The 17,894-nt window shown below is 41.1% G+C and overlaps 1 protein-coding gene across 2 annotated transcripts; it reads left to right on the top strand.

Moving 5' to 3' along the window:
* Nucleotides 1–191: 191 nt before the first annotated feature.
* mst1 (macrophage stimulating 1) lies at nucleotides 192–16,048 on the top strand. 2 transcript variants are annotated; one of them, XM_085777416.1, is made up of 18 exons: nucleotides 192–459; nucleotides 906–1,050; nucleotides 3,216–3,331; nucleotides 3,430–3,544; nucleotides 5,531–5,667; nucleotides 6,792–6,912; nucleotides 7,006–7,124; nucleotides 8,640–8,814; nucleotides 9,543–9,673; nucleotides 10,965–11,067; nucleotides 11,604–11,740; nucleotides 11,886–11,918; nucleotides 12,032–12,146; nucleotides 12,231–12,308; nucleotides 13,560–13,706; nucleotides 13,798–13,904; nucleotides 14,205–14,344; nucleotides 15,754–16,048. In XM_085777416.1, exons 1-18 carry the CDS (start codon nucleotides 411–413, stop codon nucleotides 15,913–15,915), a joined length of 2,130 nt encoding a protein of 709 aa, XP_085633542.1. In that variant the 5' UTR covers nucleotides 192–410; the 3' UTR covers nucleotides 15,916–16,048. The 2 variants fall into 2 exon arrangements, with proteins under 2 accessions (XP_085633542.1, XP_085633543.1); XM_085777417.1 differs by lacking the exon at nucleotides 15,754–16,048 and adding an exon at nucleotides 14,448–14,518 and having other exon boundaries at nucleotides 14,205–14,390.
* Nucleotides 16,049–17,894: the final 1,846 nt, after the last annotated feature.

The raw sequence follows: 17,894 nt of genomic DNA, 5'->3' as shown, positions 1-17,894 counted from the left end.
GTGTGTGTGTGTGTGTGTGTGTGTGTGTGTGTGTGTGTGTGTGTGTGTGTGTGTGTGTCAGGTACACTGGGCTCAGAGTGGGGTGGGGGGGGGAGAGGAGGGGGGAGCAGGGCCGATGTGCCACTCTTCATTAATGATTGATCCGTGTATTGATCGGCTGTGTTTTGGGGGATTAGGGCCTCTGTTTGAGTAAGAGCGCAGTGTTATCGTGTGGGAGGTTGTGTTTTAGTGCAGCTCTCTGCGTGGATTTTCCAACTCCTTTTCAGCATTTGGGGATTTTTTCTGATCAGGCTGGTTTTAGAGAAAAACAAACCAAAACACACCAGTAACTACAGGTTCTCAGTGTGTGTGGTTCCACTGCTGCCCAGTATCAGAGAAGAAGAGTCTTTATCTCCACCAGAGAACAAACCATGAAGCTGCTCCTGTCCTTTATTCTTCTGACAGTCGGACTGGCCACTGGTAAGAACTCTACTGGTCCCTGTTGTTCATTTTAAAAGGCTAAAAGTTAGATTTTTGTTATGAGGACAAGCAGAGATGTTTTAATCTGAATGTGTTTCATAGCACATTGAAGCTCATGGCTTTAGATACAAAGATAAAGAAATAGCCTACCTCAAATAGCCTACAATATTATGTTATTTTTTGTTTAATTTTTCCTTTATTTGTAGGAATTAAAATCAGCCCAGTATAAATACATGCTGGTGATTGTTGTAGTAGTATAGGCTATTAGTAGTGGTGGTGGTGGTTGGTTTTTAGACATGTTGCTCTTCAGCTGTGTCTGGTCTCAGCTGTTCTACTCTCCTGGTCCAAAGGTTGTATGTGAGCAGGCTCATGCCCAAATGATGGAGTCGGTACAAGTTCAGTTAGCACCTGTTGTAGATGGTTCTGGTTGTGTTGTGTGTGAACAGGGTCCCGCAGTCCTCTGAATGACTTCCAGCGCTCCGAGGGCAGAGAGCTGGTCCCTACCTCCTGGAACTCAGCACGAGTGTTGCTGCTCCAGGGCCTGACCCTGGACGACTGCGCCTCACGCTGCGCACAGTCACTGGACTGCAGGTATCCACACAAACCCCCCTCTACACCTACAGCAGGTCCTGACCATCACTTACATTAAGACAAATATTTTTTGTATTACAAGTTTTGTCAAATTTGATGTTTAAATGAGACAATATCTAATTAAATATGTGCTAATTTGCATACATTTCCAGAACTGAAATCTGAACAATGGATAAATCCACTTTCAAAAGTCTTATTTTGTTGACATATCAGAGTCAGAAGTTTTTACAGAGGGGATTTTGGATATCTCTTTTTATCACTCTGTAAATGAGAAAATACTGTCACCAGCCCTGGAAAAAAAAATCTGATTTCACCATGTTTTTAGGAATAAAATGTCGTATAAATCAGGCTTTGAATGATATATCAACAATCCCCTCTGTAAAAACCTTCAGAATATAGACAGGAATCAAACTGGAAGGTTTAGTGTCTGTAGGTGCTGCTGAAGTGGAGATTTCGGGCTCAGAGTCTGAGGAAAAACTCATTTTGAGAAAACGGCCATCAAAGACTTGTACTGTAAAATTCCATAGATTATTAATGTAAATCGTACTTGGTACGATTGGTTGTGGATACGGAGGAAATGTTTGGAGCCTACATAACTGTTCAGGAGAGAGAGAGCTTTACAATGACACCTGACATGACATGGGTCAGACAACAGGCACAGCACAGTAGCTGCTAACTTTTGGTAAATTGAGGATAAATCTACCGACAAAAGAGACAAAATGAAATAAAATTACCACCTTAATGTGGATTTTCTACTATTTCTTTTGACTTTTTTGAAAGAAGAAGGAAGAAAAAAATTGATCAGTGCCCGTAGTAAATGAACTTATCTGTTACCTACAAGTCCTGCTCTAGCTACACAAATAAGACTAACGTCTGTGTTGTCATAATGAGCTCATACTGAAGTTAATGTTATGTAATATTGATGATACTCAAAGTTCCTGCTTCACCCTGGATCCATCAGCTGGTAAAACAATCGCAGCTTGACAGTTGACATGTTGTAGCTGTACCGGGGCTTTCACTTACGTCACATGATCTTCATTAGCTTGATTTTCTCATGAAAATACTAACCCGTCCCTAACCCTAATTTATCTGAGTGTTGTTTCAAAGTTCATTTCCATGAACCAGCTTCATCTCCTGAGGAAGATCAGCAGGAAGTTCTTGATGTTCTTAATGTTCCTAATAAACAGCTGTGATGCTGTTTTCTTCCAGATGTAATAATGATCCATGAGATGGGGACATCTTGATAAGGGGATTTCTCAAATTAAATGGCATCTCCAGTTTTTAACAATTCCGGGCTGTTGTCATATTAATTCCACCTGGTGTGAAAACATTGTGCTCACCAAAGTAATTTGCAGCCAACGAACTCACTTCAATTAAGTCCAACTGGGCAAGAAATGCGAGCAGCCAGACGAATAGGCGGGCTGTAAACAAACCAACAATTTAACAGAACTATCTGAAACACTTGACGTGATGGTAATGTGCGCCCAAACAATGTTGTTAATAATCCCTCACTGCAGAGGAAAACAGTGTGAGCACACGCTCAGTATGGTTCTATGTAACCACCAACGACTCCTGAGTCTCAATCTAAATGCATGAAGTCCTCGGAGGCAGCTGACTAAAATGAAGGTTTGGAAAATAAAAAGTTAAAAGAAAAGAAACTGTTATCCTCCCGCTCTGAACCTGTCTCGCTCCACAGACTTAATTAATTCCACCTCCAGCGAAGAGCCGTCAGCCGTGACATGATTGATAAAAGAAGTGGAGCATCACAATAATGGAAACGTTATGACTATTTCAACTTCAATTTTAGCAACAACAGTTAATTAGTGATAACGCAGCCCTGTGGAATCACAACACATATTAGCAGCCTGCCTTTCTTATTATGGCTCTTACAAGTTCAGTGGATCAAAGCTGAAACAGGGAGTCGCTCTGTCAGTTGTGATTGAGATCCAGACAGTCACATCTCATGTATTAATGTAAGTCAATGTTATTATTACAGGTAGAATTTAAGTTATAATGAGGCTGCATTATCATCACAATCCTGAAATGTCTATTTATATCTGAGGTAGAAAATGAAGCCATTAATAATAAGCTAGAAACCAAACCTGTAGCCATCACATGTAAAACTCCATGACGATGTTTAACATGAATTTATCCTCCACCACCAGAGCGTTCAACTACGAGACTCGTCCCACCGTCACCTGTAAGCACCTGCCCTGGGTGGGCGACGGCAGCAACGCAGAGGTGAAGAGAAACGTCAACTGTGACCTGTACGAGAAGAAGGGTGAGATTCACACACACTCGTGCCTTGTTACTGCACTCAGATCAGTTTGGTGTGTCAGCATTGGGGTTGCTTTTCAACTGTCTGTTTTCATTGTGAAGTCTACGTCAGAAAGTGCATCGTGGGCAAAGGGGAAGACTACCGAGGCAAGGTTTTCACCACGAGGAGCGGCCTCACCTGTCAGCAGTGGTGGTCCAAGTTCCCTCATGATCACAGGTGAGACACGTCCTCTTTCACACTGTGAAGGTTGAGGCTTTCACCTGCTCAGAGTGCTGGTTGTAGGGATCGGCCGATGTGTTTTTTTCAGGGCCGATACTGATTATTAGTGATCAAGAAAACTGATATTTAAAATAGATATTCATTCACAGGGGAAAAAAACAGTAAGCTTTTGGTGTCAAAATATAGAATAACACACCTGGGATTAGACTGAATACATGTTTTTTGTACACAAAATCTGTGATAAAAAAGACCTTCAATTTTTTGTAGAATAACACAAACTCCAACACAGATCTTGGTTCAGTGGGCAGGACATTGTTCCACAGCCAAGAGTGGTGACTTCAGGAAGAGAGACAGCTGCATCAGAGCCAAATGAGCGCGTTTATATTTTGGGTTTCAGCGAAAAAACTGACTGATGCCAATTATCGTAAAAATGCCTAACATTGGCCGATATTATCGCCCATACCAATAATCGGTTCACCCCCTAGCTGATTCATCTTCAAATGTGTTTAAAGGTGTTCAAAGTCACAACAGCTTGAGCACATAGTCATCCAAGTGTAGAACTGTGAGCAGGTCAGAGAGTCAGCAGTAGTGAAGCTCATTTGGACAGAAATGATTCCTTTAATGTGAGTGATTATGAAGCTTGTTTGGTTGCTTTGTGTTTTTAGGTTGTTAATGCATAAGAGTACCAAATAATTTTGTTTATTGCATCAAGCCTTTTTGACTTTAGGAACCTCTATTTAAACAAAATAAAACAAACAAAAAAATGTTTTCAGAAAATTTGAAAATGCTCTGGTTAAAATTCTGACATTTGTGGTGTTAGGGTCGGTTTTTGAGGATAAAAACAATAATTAGAGTTAAAACTGAAATCGCAAAACCAACCTTTTCATGGATAAGGAAGCCTAACAACATAACCAAGAGATGAGAAACAAATGGAATGATAAATAATTGTTTTGTATGTGTTTTACAGCTGATTTAAGACCCGGGTCAAAACTGACCCTAACATAAGAGATGGTAGCAGAAAGCTGACAAGAAGGTTAATTGAAGTCAAGGGGTATACTGACAAAAAAGTATCAAAACCAACATTTTCATGGATAAGGAAGCCTAACAATGTAACCAAGAGATGAAAAACATTCTTTTTCATCCAATTTGTTTTTCATGTGTTTTACAGCTGATTTAAAACACGGGTTCAAACTGACCCTAACACAAGAGATGGTAGCAGAAAGCTAACACAAAACGAAGGTTAAAGAGCTTTAGTTGAGGGTGTCATTTGGTCGACCATGTGGACATGAGCGCCCAGTGAGATAGGATTCAAACCTAACAGCAGAGCCATTTCAGGGGGGGTGGGGGTGTGTGTGGCCGCTCCTTCAATGTACAAAGCCACTTCCCCTCTTGGACAGGGTCAAGTGAGGGCTGAATGTTGGAAACGTTCCCGAAGCCAGTAAAGCCTTCATCTCATGTGTTATTGCTGGCATAATGTATGGAAATATGGCTCGGGGGAGGATTGTGGGAATGACGTTTTGACATATCATTGGACCTGTGGCAGGACGAAAACATGTTACACTTTGAGCACTCAGCTAGAAACTAGGCCTCTGGGGTAATGACCTCTAATGAGGAAAATGTGTTAATACGAAGCCAGAGCGGAGGTGACCACGGAGGAAAAGCGGGTGGGAGACAAAGTTGCGGAGGTTTTTATAGCAAAAAGAAACAGGAGGTGTTGGAATGGACCTCAGTTCCAGGAGGTGAATTAAACAGTGGTCAGAGAAGTGCAGAGGTGCAGCTGTTAGGTCTAAGTTTATGTTAATTTGTCCAGTTGCTTCCTTGCCTGAGTCCAACAATGTTCATCTGAAGTGGATTTGAAACACTCACCTCAACCTTTCGCCAGTCAAGTGTGTTGGAGCACAGAACCGCCACATCAGAAATAGATGCTAATAACCCTCTGACTCCTCTGTATAATAACTGAAAGACTCCATCACTCTGTCTCAGGTGGACTCCCACCGCTGCCAATGGCCTGGAGTTGAACTACTGCAGGAATCCAGATGGGGATCGGATCGGCCCCTGGTGCTACACTACGGATCCTGAGCGACGTTACGAGAGCTGCAACATCCCTCAGTGCAAAGATGGTACACGCTGCTTAAAGGGATAGTTCAACATTTTGGCAAATTGGCCCATTGCCATAATCCCTGTAGTCATAGCAGTAGGTTTGTTACCTTTGTTTGTTGGTGCAAGCTATTTTTAGAACGGCAGAGCAGAGCCGTGAGCTGCTCAGAGCTACGCTACAGAGGCTAATGGGATTTCTTGGTTTCCCTCATCAAACTCATCAAATACACAATCCAACTCCAAAACACTCTGGTGGACAAGTTGTGACCTGCACATTCACCACGCTATGAGATAATAACGAAACGGAGCTGTTTTAGAGGTAAATTCATGCAAAACCGCTGATACGCGTTCCCGTTGGGGGCAGTTTTTCAGCCAGCAGTCTCTGTATTTACCTCGAAAACAACTCTTGTCTCATAGCATTCCGTTATTATCTCATAGTGTGGTGAATGTGCAGGTCACAACTTGTCCACCAGAGCGTTTTGGAGTTGTTGGATTGTGTATTTGATGAGTTTGTTGAGGGAAACCAAGAAATCCCATGAGCCTCTGTAGTAGCTCTGAGCAGCTCGCGGCTCTGCACCGCTGTTCTAAAAACAGCTTGCACCGACAAATAAAGGTAACGAACCTACTGCTATGACTATAGGGATTATAGCAATGGGCCAATATGCCAAAATGTTGAACTATCTCTTTAAACAAGTGTGTTGGCTCATACTTTATCTGTAGGCCCTGAAATGTCTCATTTCATAAGGGGTTTTCCACAGAATTTGTCTGTAATTAAGAGGAAGACTTGGACAATCTTCAAAGAGACACAGTTTTAAGAAGGAACAGGGATATAAATCAGTATTTACTCGAGTGCAGTTTATACAGGAAGACATCCATAAAAATATTTTTGCATGTTCAGTTAACTTAATGTGCACTGACTAAAAAGATCGTTATTTTAGAAAAAGAAGGTTGTAATTAACAAGTGTGCCAATTAAACACAGTTTCCATTCCCCTGTAATTAGCAACAAATTACACATTAGTCTTCTCCAGGAACCTCATCAGTCCCTGTAGAGGAGATCATTTGGACCTGTAAAATGAAATGTTTCAGTTTCCTCCTCTCACATCTCACACCTCTGACTCAACTCTGTCTTTGTGGTTTTGTTTGCAGAGGTGTGTATCACCTGTAATGGAGAGGACTACAGAGGGCAGGTGGACCACACTGTGAGTGGCAGAGAGTGTCAGAGATGGGACCAGCAGTACCCTCACCAGCACATCTACCAGCCTGAGAAGTACTTATACATTCACTAGATCAGCTTTGATGAATCAGATTAGACCAATGAAACTGATTGTATGATTGGCTCTCATGTGTTTTTCACATTCAGATATCCTGATAAGAGTTTAGATGACAACTACTGCCGCAACCCCGACGCCTCTCCGGTGCCCTGGTGTTACACCACAGACCCGGAGGTGGAGAGAGAGAACTGTGAGATCAGCAAGTGCAGTAAGACGATTTTGTTACAGTCGCACAATTAGAAATGTTGTTAATCAGATTAGAACTGGAACGAAGACAGAAATGTTTCTGTCTTCTCAAAAATGTGACGTTTTCCTGCTTGTCCTAATCGTCTCTGAGTGTAAACTGAACGTCTTTTGACAGCTGGTCGGACAAAACAAGTTTCACTGTTTGGTCACAGTTAATAGATCTAATGATTACTTGTTAGATGACACATTGATGTTGTAGCGTACCGTAGCAGCGTAGGGTTTGTTGGATTCAACCTTGTTTGTTTGCTCTGTTTGGTGTTAGTCATTAGTTGGGCTAGACTGAGTCGATTTCTGCCACATTAAGGAGACAAGGCTGAATTAGTTAGACTCATCAAGTCTCTGTAATTAAATTTAAACAAATCACCTTTTCCTTGTTTGTGTAAATGAACTCCCAAATTGTGAGACATTTCAGAACTGGTAGCACTTTATCTGCAGGGTCCGCCCACAGAGAGTTTACAGATCGATGTAACACTTGACCTTTGTTTCTGATGTTCTGAGCCTGGACTTGAATTGTTGAATATCAACCTGCTGAAATGTTGCAGCAGGTAGACAATCATAATATAGTTTCACCAAAAATCTGCCCAAAAATTCAGCTTGATTTATGAAAATCAAACGATCAATGTTGCTAAAGAAGAAGATGTTCGGGATTACTTCAAGCTCTTCGTGCTCCAACAGGATGTTTGACTGATTCAATGCTTTAATTTATTGGAAAATATTTATTTCCCTTTTAGCTTTTTACTGTGATGATAGTTCATAACAGGCTAGTTCATTTCAATAATAATAATACATTTATGACAGAACAAAATATGTATTTTGCACTTGTTTGTTTTAATATAGAATTATATATTGATTAAAAAATCACACTTTTGCACGACACAACAAACAGACTGAACTTTCAACCTCGGTACATCTACATCAACTAAATAAATAAATAAGCCAAACAGGGCATTAGTGTTTTCTCCAACATTACGACATGAGTTGTGCAAGATGAGAGCAGCAGAGAGCAGGGCAGCCTGAGACACAGCGCCATCCTGTGGTGCAGCCAGGCAAAGAAATCACTGTGCCACATAAACTCTGTTTATCATGACAACATCAAAAATATAGAAAGAAAATACTGTATGTTCTTCATATGTATTCTATTCTCAATAAAAGCATTACAACAAAAATCTCACCTTTATATACCTCACATTTTATACACCTACATTTGATAATTGATACATTTTACTCTACAACACAGCAGAGTAGGCATTATGATCAGACAATGAAGGAGCTGTTAAATAGCTCTAAATGCACATATTCATTCTGACAGCATGGCCTGAGGTTAATCTGTGTTAGACAGAAACACCACACTCAGCAATATGAATCTTTAAAATTGATTCATGTTACATACGTTTCAGTATCCACACCTACCAACCACCAACTGTCTTATCCAAAGAAAACCTGTAACACTGATTTGTTTCCTCTTCCCCTTGCCCAGCTGAGGTTCGTGTAGAGAAGCGGCAGCGCTCCAGCTTCACCACCAACTGTTTCCGCGGCCGCGGGGAGGACTACCGCGGGAAAGTCAACGAGACTACATCGGGCATTCCCTGCCAGCGCTGGGATGCCCAGTATCCTCATGAGCATCCCTTCTACCCAAACACATATGAATGCAAGTAAGAATACACACAAACACAGCATGATGGAGGAGGGAAAAGAGGGAGAGAGTGTGTCTCTAAAGCAGTGTTTTTCAACCTTGGGGTAATTCAAATGGGGCCGCCTGAAATGTCTAGTAATTGATTTAAAAAAAACGAATTATTATTCTTTTTAAAATTATGATTAAAAACACAACACACAATCTTAAACAACTGTATTCTATACTTTCACTTTCTCAAATTTGAATCGTGTTTAAATAATAATAAGCCAAAAAAGGTTGTGAACCGCTGCTCTAAGGTGAGAAGTACTTTGAGGTCACTTCCTGCACTCACTGCCTGTTAGTTGAAAAGTGCTCTGTTTGTCTCACGCATGAATATTAATGTCAAGATGTCATTGCAGTACATTTTTTCTTGTGATCTTATTTCTCTGCTGACAGTTGACAGTCAATGATAAATTAGTTAGTGGCTGCACATTACAAAGCACGTTGCTCTCTGAGTGGCAATATGGATGTGAAATGAATATTAACCTTACTCGTGATGCAGTGGTCATTCATCATGCCAAAATCCATTAGGAGCTTTTCACTCATACATTTTTAGTAGAAGACAACAAGAAATGTTGTTGTGATCGACTAAATTATAGGGGAGGAGGTCTTGTGAGGTATTGTGAGTCTATGTAGCAGGTCATTTAATGTATCTGTGATGAGCCAGTGGATGTTGTTTAGGCTGAGTGCATGTTTCACCTGATCCAGGGGTTTGGAGGAGAACTACTGTCGTAATCCTGACGGGTCGGAGGCTCCCTGGTGCTTCACGTCGGTGCCAGAGATGAGGACCGCTCTCTGCCTGCAGATCAAACGCTGTGCAGACGACATTGAAGCAGAAGGTACAGCTCCTCACCTCAGATTTGTGAAAGAGCAGAGATGAATTCAACATCAGTGGATCCAGATGAGGCCATGTTGATATGGCACCATCAGTATAAGAGTGATTGTATAGACTGTATATATCACACGAGGACATGCAGGACAGCGGTAACCAGGACCAGGACAGGAAATGTTTTGACAAGTCTTCATGTTTTATCATATTAATTCACAGTCTATGTTTTTTGTTTTTAGTGGTTTATTATTATTTAACAGAGGCAGTGCTGATGTTTATTTGCTTTTTTGCTGGGAGTTAGATGCCCAGCCATCAGCTGATAGAAGTGTTTTATAGTTTGGACAGAGCCAGGCTACCTGTTTCTTAGGTTAACAGGCTGCTGGTTGTATTATTATATTTCACCACTGAATATGAGAATAGTGTCTGTCTTATTGTCTAACACCCACAAGAAAGCAAATATGTGCATTTCAAATTTTACTTAAATAAGAATAAGAAAAGCTATTATTCACCTGTAATCTCAATATGCGTCTGTAGAATTAAATTCTACCCATGTGTTGTTAGTTGAACCTATTATCCTTTATAATGACACAGCAATCATCAATGTTACAAATAAAACTTTTAACTCTTTATTGGGGAGTTAATCACATTTGGTAACTTATTTTTAAAAAAATAAAATAAGTTATTCAAGTTAAGGCTAATTGTAAAAGTAGTTTTGCAATTTAATATAAATATTCCTTTATCTTTTTCTGTGTGTGTTTAAAAAAAAATTTATTTACACTTTTTGGATAGATTATTACCTTTGAAGGGTGGAGATCCATAAATGGTAAATTCACTGACCTTGATTTGCAGCGATTTTATTTTATTTATTTAAAGCAGACGTAAGCGGAATGTTTGTGTTAATATAAGTCTTAAATAGTTATATCTTCCGACAGCAATCACTTATATAGAGTGTTTGGTCTGAAACATGGGTCTGTCAGTCACTCTGCTCTGCTGTAAGCCGAGGAGAAAACTTTCCTTGTATCCTACAACCTTTATCCAATGAGGAGAGAGAACGGCATAAAGGGGCGGTCCTCTCTGTGTGTGCAGCCAAAGGATGCGCGTGAATGTGGTGACGTAGGGACGAGGGCGGGGACTGCTAACTCCATCGGCTGACAGGAAGTTAGCCAAAACCACCGTATTGCTTACTTTTGCTTTAATTAAAAAAGTTAATAAAATAAAAAATCCCCTAATACCAATAATGGTCCAGGGTTTAAATGTTGTATTTAATGACTGAAGTCCATAACTTAGGTTCTTTTTTTCAGATTGTTACCATGAAAATGGAAGAAACTACAGAGGAATGGTCCGCAAAACCCGGAAGGGGATCACCTGCCAGAGATGGAACGTTAACACGCCTCACCGCACCAGGTACACTGACCATTAAACTCTGGCAGAGATGGAGGATTTTTTCTAACTAACAAGAAAATCCCAATCTATCGACCTTTGGGGAGATTTTTACAGCCTGTGGCTCGATGTAGATTAGCAGTATAGAACCTAAATTCCACCCAGGAAGGTATTTTGCTTGACTGAAATATTAGTTATAACACTAAGATATGTTTGCTTCTTTTGTGTTACTACCAAAATAACTCTAACTAACTGTAAAGATTTGATACAGTACATATTGTACATCAATGGTCTCCAACCTTTCTTTTTTGTACTGGTCTGTGGGGGGTTGGAGACCTCTGCTGTACACTGTTAGTATGCAATATGAAATTGGGACAGTGCCTTCAGCTGCTTCAGTGGGCTGCCAACCAGGAGGCAACATCCATTTCATTCACTTGTGTGAGTGTGAACAAACTGTTTCACATGAAAAAAAGAGATAAAAGATCATTCTTCACTCCTCTGATTTGTGACATAGATAAGATGCTTAAATTAAATCAAAAATGATTTGTGTGATATTCCAGGATAAACCCACGGACACATCCCGAGGCCAATCTGACGCAGAACTACTGCCGTAACCCAGATGGGGACCAGCATGGACCCTGGTGCTACACCACTGACCCCAAAACTGAGTTTGACTACTGTGCCATCAAACAGTGTGGTACAGACACAGAGCTCTGCTCCCATTGTCTATCTGATTATTTTTTAACTTGGTGTCATGCACTGTGTGGTGAACATTCATCCAGAGCTTCTGTTTGCTGGCAGGCAATTTAACGATTCATCTGTTTCTTGATGTTTTCAAACAGCTGGAGAGAAAGTGTCGCTGACTGAATCAGTAGGTTAGTTTCTCAATGAATATGAAGTCAGATTTTCAAGTTGACAACATGCGTCCCTGTGTATCTTCACGGTAATATTTGATGTTTTTCGTCTTCATGCCCTTTTGTGAACACAGAGAAGGTTGAGTTCAGCGAGTGTGGAAAGAGAGAGGACCGCGCTCAGAGGTCGAGGCTGCGGATCGTGGGTGGGGTTCCTGGAAACTCTCCGTGGACGGTGAGCCTCAGAGACAGGTGAGTCTGAGAGCCGGCAGTGAACAGGTTAAATACACCGGGCTGTTCTGTGTGTGACCTCTGACCTCTGACCTCTGTGTGCAGGAAAGGAAACCATTTCTGTGGAGGATCCCTGGTTAACTCCAGATGGGTGATCAGCACCAAGCAGTGTTTCTCCTCTTGGTAAACTTTTTATTTATTTGAAGGTTTTTTCGGAGGCACAACCCATCAGCAGGGCGCATCAGCAGGGTCATTTAAATTCATGAGCTGCCTGTTGCAAGCAGCCAAAATCCACCAGGGCGCAGACAGAATAAGCAGAACACATTCCCAAAACACACGCTGAGGCGCAAAACAAGATTTAACATAAAAATGTAAGTGACGTTGTTCACATTTTTTTTATTTATTCACCACCAACAAGATGATAAAAACATATCCACACTAAGGATGTTGTGGCCTCTGCTGCTATGATTTTTGTCATGCTAGCATCATCACTCTGAGCAGGCTAATGCTAAACTTCTTCTTCGAACTTGTGCATATTATGATTTGATGATGCTTATATTTTTATTATTTATTTTTTAATTTTAGACATGTTCATTTGAAATAAAGTCATTCATTCATTCATATCAACAACTATAGGTAATCTAATATGAAATGTATCATTTATCATCGGTGTCCCACAAGATGTAAAAAAAAAAAGCACTCACCCAAAATTGATAATTCACCAATCATCTACTCACCGTCATGCCAAAGAAGGGTTTGGAGAACTTTTGGAGTTATCAAAATGCTTTTGGAGTTCCAGGGGGCGTCCGGCTAGCAATGGATTTTCATATAATGGCGGTGAATTGTGCTCACTTTTTTTTTTTTTTTAAGTGTATTTTTTGGGCTTTTTATTGCCTTTAATTGGCAGCACAGTAGAGAGACACACAGGAAATGGAGAGGCAGAGAGGAGGAATGACATTCAGGAAAGAGCTGCCCGATGCAGGATTCGAACCAGGGCCACCTGCTGTGAGGACTGTAGCCTCAACATGGGGCAGTAGCTCTACCAAGTGAGCTAAATGCCACCCCAGTGCTCTGTACTGACCCAAGTGTCTTGAAGCCGCGACATGAAAAAGTTGTTCAGAATACATTTATTTGATCTCTGTTTTGTTGTCTTGTTGTAGTAGTAGCTCCCAGTGGCTCTGTTGATGTTTGTGCGCATGCGCGAGATTTGCTGTGAGATGTCAACATCTCGCAGCAAATCTCGCACGTGCACACATTTTTGGGTGAAGTATCCCTTTAATGATATTTCTTATTTACCTCAAAACAAAAATGTTCATCTTCAGCTTGATCATTTCCATGGCAGCAGACTAACATACAATTAACTGCAACTATATAACTACAATGGATGAACATAGCATTTATATTTCCATGTTATTTGTCTGTGTGTGTCGACAGCTACGTGGATCTGCCCGGATACTCGGCCATGATGGGAACACTGTTCCGGGATCCGCAGGAAGGAGAGCCTACCGTCCAGACCATCCCTCTCACCAAGATCGTCTGTGGGCCCTCGGAGTCTCAGCTGGTCATGCTACAACTGGAATCGTGTGTACTGTCGAAGTGTCCACCTCAGCGCACACACAGACACACACACACGCACCAATAATCTCCCTCTGACTCCCTCTTCTTTCTGTAGACCTGCCCAGTTTAATGAGCGTGTCTCTCAGATCTGCCTCCCCCCTGAGCGCTACATTGTAGCTGAGGGGACGACCTGTGAGATCGCAGGATGGGGCGACACGAGAGGCAAGTATAATCCATTAGGGATGATAACTTGACACTGAATTGACTACACGCTGCGCTCGGTGCAACTACAATATGCTCCTGTTGCAGTGATTCCTAATAGACTCCTTGGGACAAGCGTCTTGTTTCTGCCCTTGGAAGTAATGTTGCATCTAAAAGAGAAGGCTATTCAGACCGTTGAGCAACAGATGGTGTTGCTATTTCCAGAACCATTCAACATCTGTCCACCTTCCTTTTCTTTTCCTCCATCTCTCTGAACACGACAGCTGCTAACTCATTTCTGCTACTCTCTATTTTTTCAAGGGACTGGAGATGAGACTGTCCTCAACGTGGCCCACATACCAGTTCTCAGTAACAGGGAATGCAACAAATACTTCAGAGGTCGTGTCCGTGAGAATGAGATGTGCACGAGCTCTTTCCAGGGCGGAGTAGGTGCCTGTGAGGTAGGTGTCCACGAAGAAATGTCCAGCGTCAACGCTTTAACTGTTGGTTTTTGAGTGAGATTTCTAGTTTTGATTTGGAGCCGCAGCTGAATTTGAAGATTAGATTTTGACATTTTGCCTTCAGCAGATTGTGAGACAATTGAGAGGATGCAGACGTGATACTGAGGACCAACCAGATATGTTGTTGTCATGCTACCTGTTGTCATGGTACCTTATCTTAACCACTTGGTCACTGGGATACCTCAATATTCAGACTTTTCTTTGGTCATTACTACACTGTACAACCAGAGACTTTGGTGCAACTAAAGGAATAGTTTCTCCCATTCTTGTACTTGACTTTTAAAGGGATAATTCAACATTTTGGCAAATTGTCCCATTGCCATAATCCCTACAGTATAGTTTTAGGAGTAGGTTTGTTAACTTTAATTGTCGGTGCAAGCTATTTTTAGAACGGTGGATCAGAGCCGCGAGCTGCTCAGAGCTACGCTATGGAGGCTAATGGGATTTCTTGGTTTCCCTCATCAAACTCATCAAATACACAATCCAACAACTCCAAAACGCTCTTGTGGACAAGTTGTGACCTGCACATTCACCACGCTATGAGATAATAACGGAACGTTACGAGACAGAGTTGTTTTCAAGGCAAATGCAGAGACTGCTTGCGGTTTTGCATGAATTTACTTTAAACTCAGAACTTTAAGCTCAGAATTCTGACTTTTTTCCACAGAATTCTGAGCTTAAAGAACTCACTTTTTTTTTCCCACAGCGGCCCTAATCCTGTACGGTAAATAAAGGCTCAAAAAGCCCAAAAATATACTTTAAAAAATAAAAAATATGCAGGACTTTGTCTTTTTCTGATCTTTATGGTTAATCCATTATGAAAATGGAAGTTTAAAGATGTCTGTTTGTGGTATAAGGGGGGGCTATGTGCCTTTGAGCTTTAACCGTGCTGTTAGGTGGGCTGTGTTGACGTTGGACAGAAGCAGGCTAAATGTTTGCCCATCCGTCCAGGCTTTATGCGAAGCTAAGATAACGTGCTGTTGACTGTAGCTTCATGTTTACTGTACAGGCGTGAGTGTTCCTGAGCTTCATCAACCTCTCCGCAAGCAAGCGTGTGCACATTTCACAAAACGTCAAACTCTTCAATGAATGGCCAGAGAGAGTGTTTAAGAGTTCAAATACTGATTGTGAAGGAAAAACTTTATGACCTTGATGATGAAAATCACTTAAAGCAAAGAGCGTAGCCTACAGCTATTTATACGTTCCTGCAACTCAACAAATTTGCCATTTGGGTAATGGAGGTGGATTGGACGAGATGTGACTGCAAGCTGTTTCCAACCTCAGCAGTGACAGTCAGTCATAACAGAGACAAATAATGACTCCAGAGTGTTGTTCCTGTGTGTCTGCAGAGAGACTACGGCGGCCCGTTGGCGTGTCAGAACAGGGACTGCTGGGTACTCGAGGGTGTGATCATCCCCATGAGGCGCTGTGGACACCCCGGACAGCCCAACATCTTCATCCGCGTCTCCGTCTACGTGGACTGGATCAAGAAGGTCATGGAGATGGCTTAGAGACGGATACCGCCATCCGACAAGGGACTGATCAGATCCGTTTTCAGACTCCTCTGGAGCAGTTATTCAGTTTGACCATTTGCATTTTTGTTCTTCTCACACGTTTCTTTTACAATTAAAAACACAAACAATACATCAAAGTGTATAGACACATTTTATTACATCAGATTGCATCATTATGAACTTTATCATTGTTGTTTCGTGAAGAGTTTCTGCAGGTACATGTGCTTCTTCACGGAGAAATAGTTGATTCTTTCGGAGTAATCAACGTTAGATGCACCAGTAGAGTTATTAAGATTCACAAACTGTTGCACCAGACAGAATAAGAAAAAAAAACATTTACATTCTCAGATCATAATCATGTACCCTGAGGTGCCAAATAAAGAGCCATGCAGAGATTATTTAGCATAAAATGTTTCTAACGTTACTCAAACTTAACTTTACATTCAACACCCTGTGTGTAGTATTTATAAGCAGAATAAAAGCATTTAATACACTATTTTTCACACACTACAACATGTAGTTGCAAGCACTTTTAAGCATTTATTTTACATAATTGCAGCTATTATCAGAGGACACATTTTCTATTATTATAACTGTGTTTTACTATATTGTAATTCAGCATTGGTTTATTCACCAGCCTCCACTTATGGAAGCCCACAGCAGGAATAAAGTTGTTGACTCAATACATTAATAAACACTTCTATCTGCTCACAACTGCATTGTAGGGTGTCAACAATTTCTTAAACGTTTATGTGTATGTAAATGCTAAACAGGCAGTTTAAGTAAAGTGTTGCAAATTTTTCTGTTTTTTATTCACTTAAAAAAACTGAAAGGATTTAAGGATGAAAACTAATTGCAGCCCCTCGGGTTCAGACAAGAATGACTGGAGCTAATTAACTTCCAGTAACAGAGGAGGTGTGCGAGGTTTGCAGCAGTTTTCGGGCTCCTAACATCCCCTGGAAATGCACTCTTTAACACAAAATGCCTCCCCTCCTCTCCCTGGCACTGAATGGAGCTCCAAAATACCTTCTTTGCCCCCAGCCTCTAAAGAAATCCCTTCTCTGCCTGTCTTTTGATGCCTGCCCCCACCTCTAAAGACATGCCTTTGTGCCTTATGCAGAACTGTATGCGCTGCACATTCTTTCTAGTTCTATAGGAGGATTTTTGTAACCCGGTCCTGATGAGCCCACGGAATTCAGCTTAAATAAACCTCAAGATCAGAGTCCAACCGAATCTCAGACACACCAGCCTGCAGAAGGCCACTGAACTCTCTCTGTCTGACACACACACTCACACGCACAATTCTCTCTCATGCAACCCACACCCCCCTCCCCACCCCTCTTGTTCTAATTCCCATTATGTCTTTTCTTAGTTTCTTTCTCTTGGTTATTTTCACAGCAACATTTTTCCTTTTCTTCAACAATCAGAAGACGCCGACTTTTTTTCTCTCTTTTTGCAGAAATAGGAACTAATGGCTCTGAAGTGTCGGCCATGTCCACAGCTAACTAATGACAGCCAATTATCCTCCTGCTTTACACAGCATTTGGAAATAGTTGTTTGACAGTTGTGATTTCCATGTCACTGTTCACTTTCATTTAGTAATATTTATAGTGGGTGACTAATCAAATTCATAAATGACTTCTTCTTAGCAACTGCTGCCAAAAGCTTCTGAGGAAGCTGACTAAAATTAAAGAGAAAATACTGTGACAAAAATATGCAAATGATTTCTTTGTCAGTTTTATGCATCTTAAGGTAATGACCAGAGAAACCATGCGAACTGAAAGAGAGAAAATAATTCCATGTTACCTGTAGATTAGCATCATCATTGGTTTTTGACTAAATGTGATATCTGCTTCCACAGGGTATTATTCAGTTGGTGAATTTCAGAATTACATCATGAAACTTCTCAAATGTAAACCGCTCAAATCAACTTCTGAGCTTCATCTTTGTAACTTAAAGCTTTATGTTTTGGTCTC

The sequence above is a fragment of the Trachurus japonicus genome, chromosome 5 (assembly GCF_045865225.1).
Source record: "Trachurus japonicus isolate A0001 chromosome 5, Traja_1.0".
NCBI classification, from domain to species: domain Eukaryota; kingdom Metazoa; phylum Chordata; class Actinopteri; order Carangiformes; family Carangidae; genus Trachurus; species Trachurus japonicus.
Note: the sequence above shows the minus strand (reverse complement) of the source record. Positions and strands in the feature narration are given on the sequence as shown.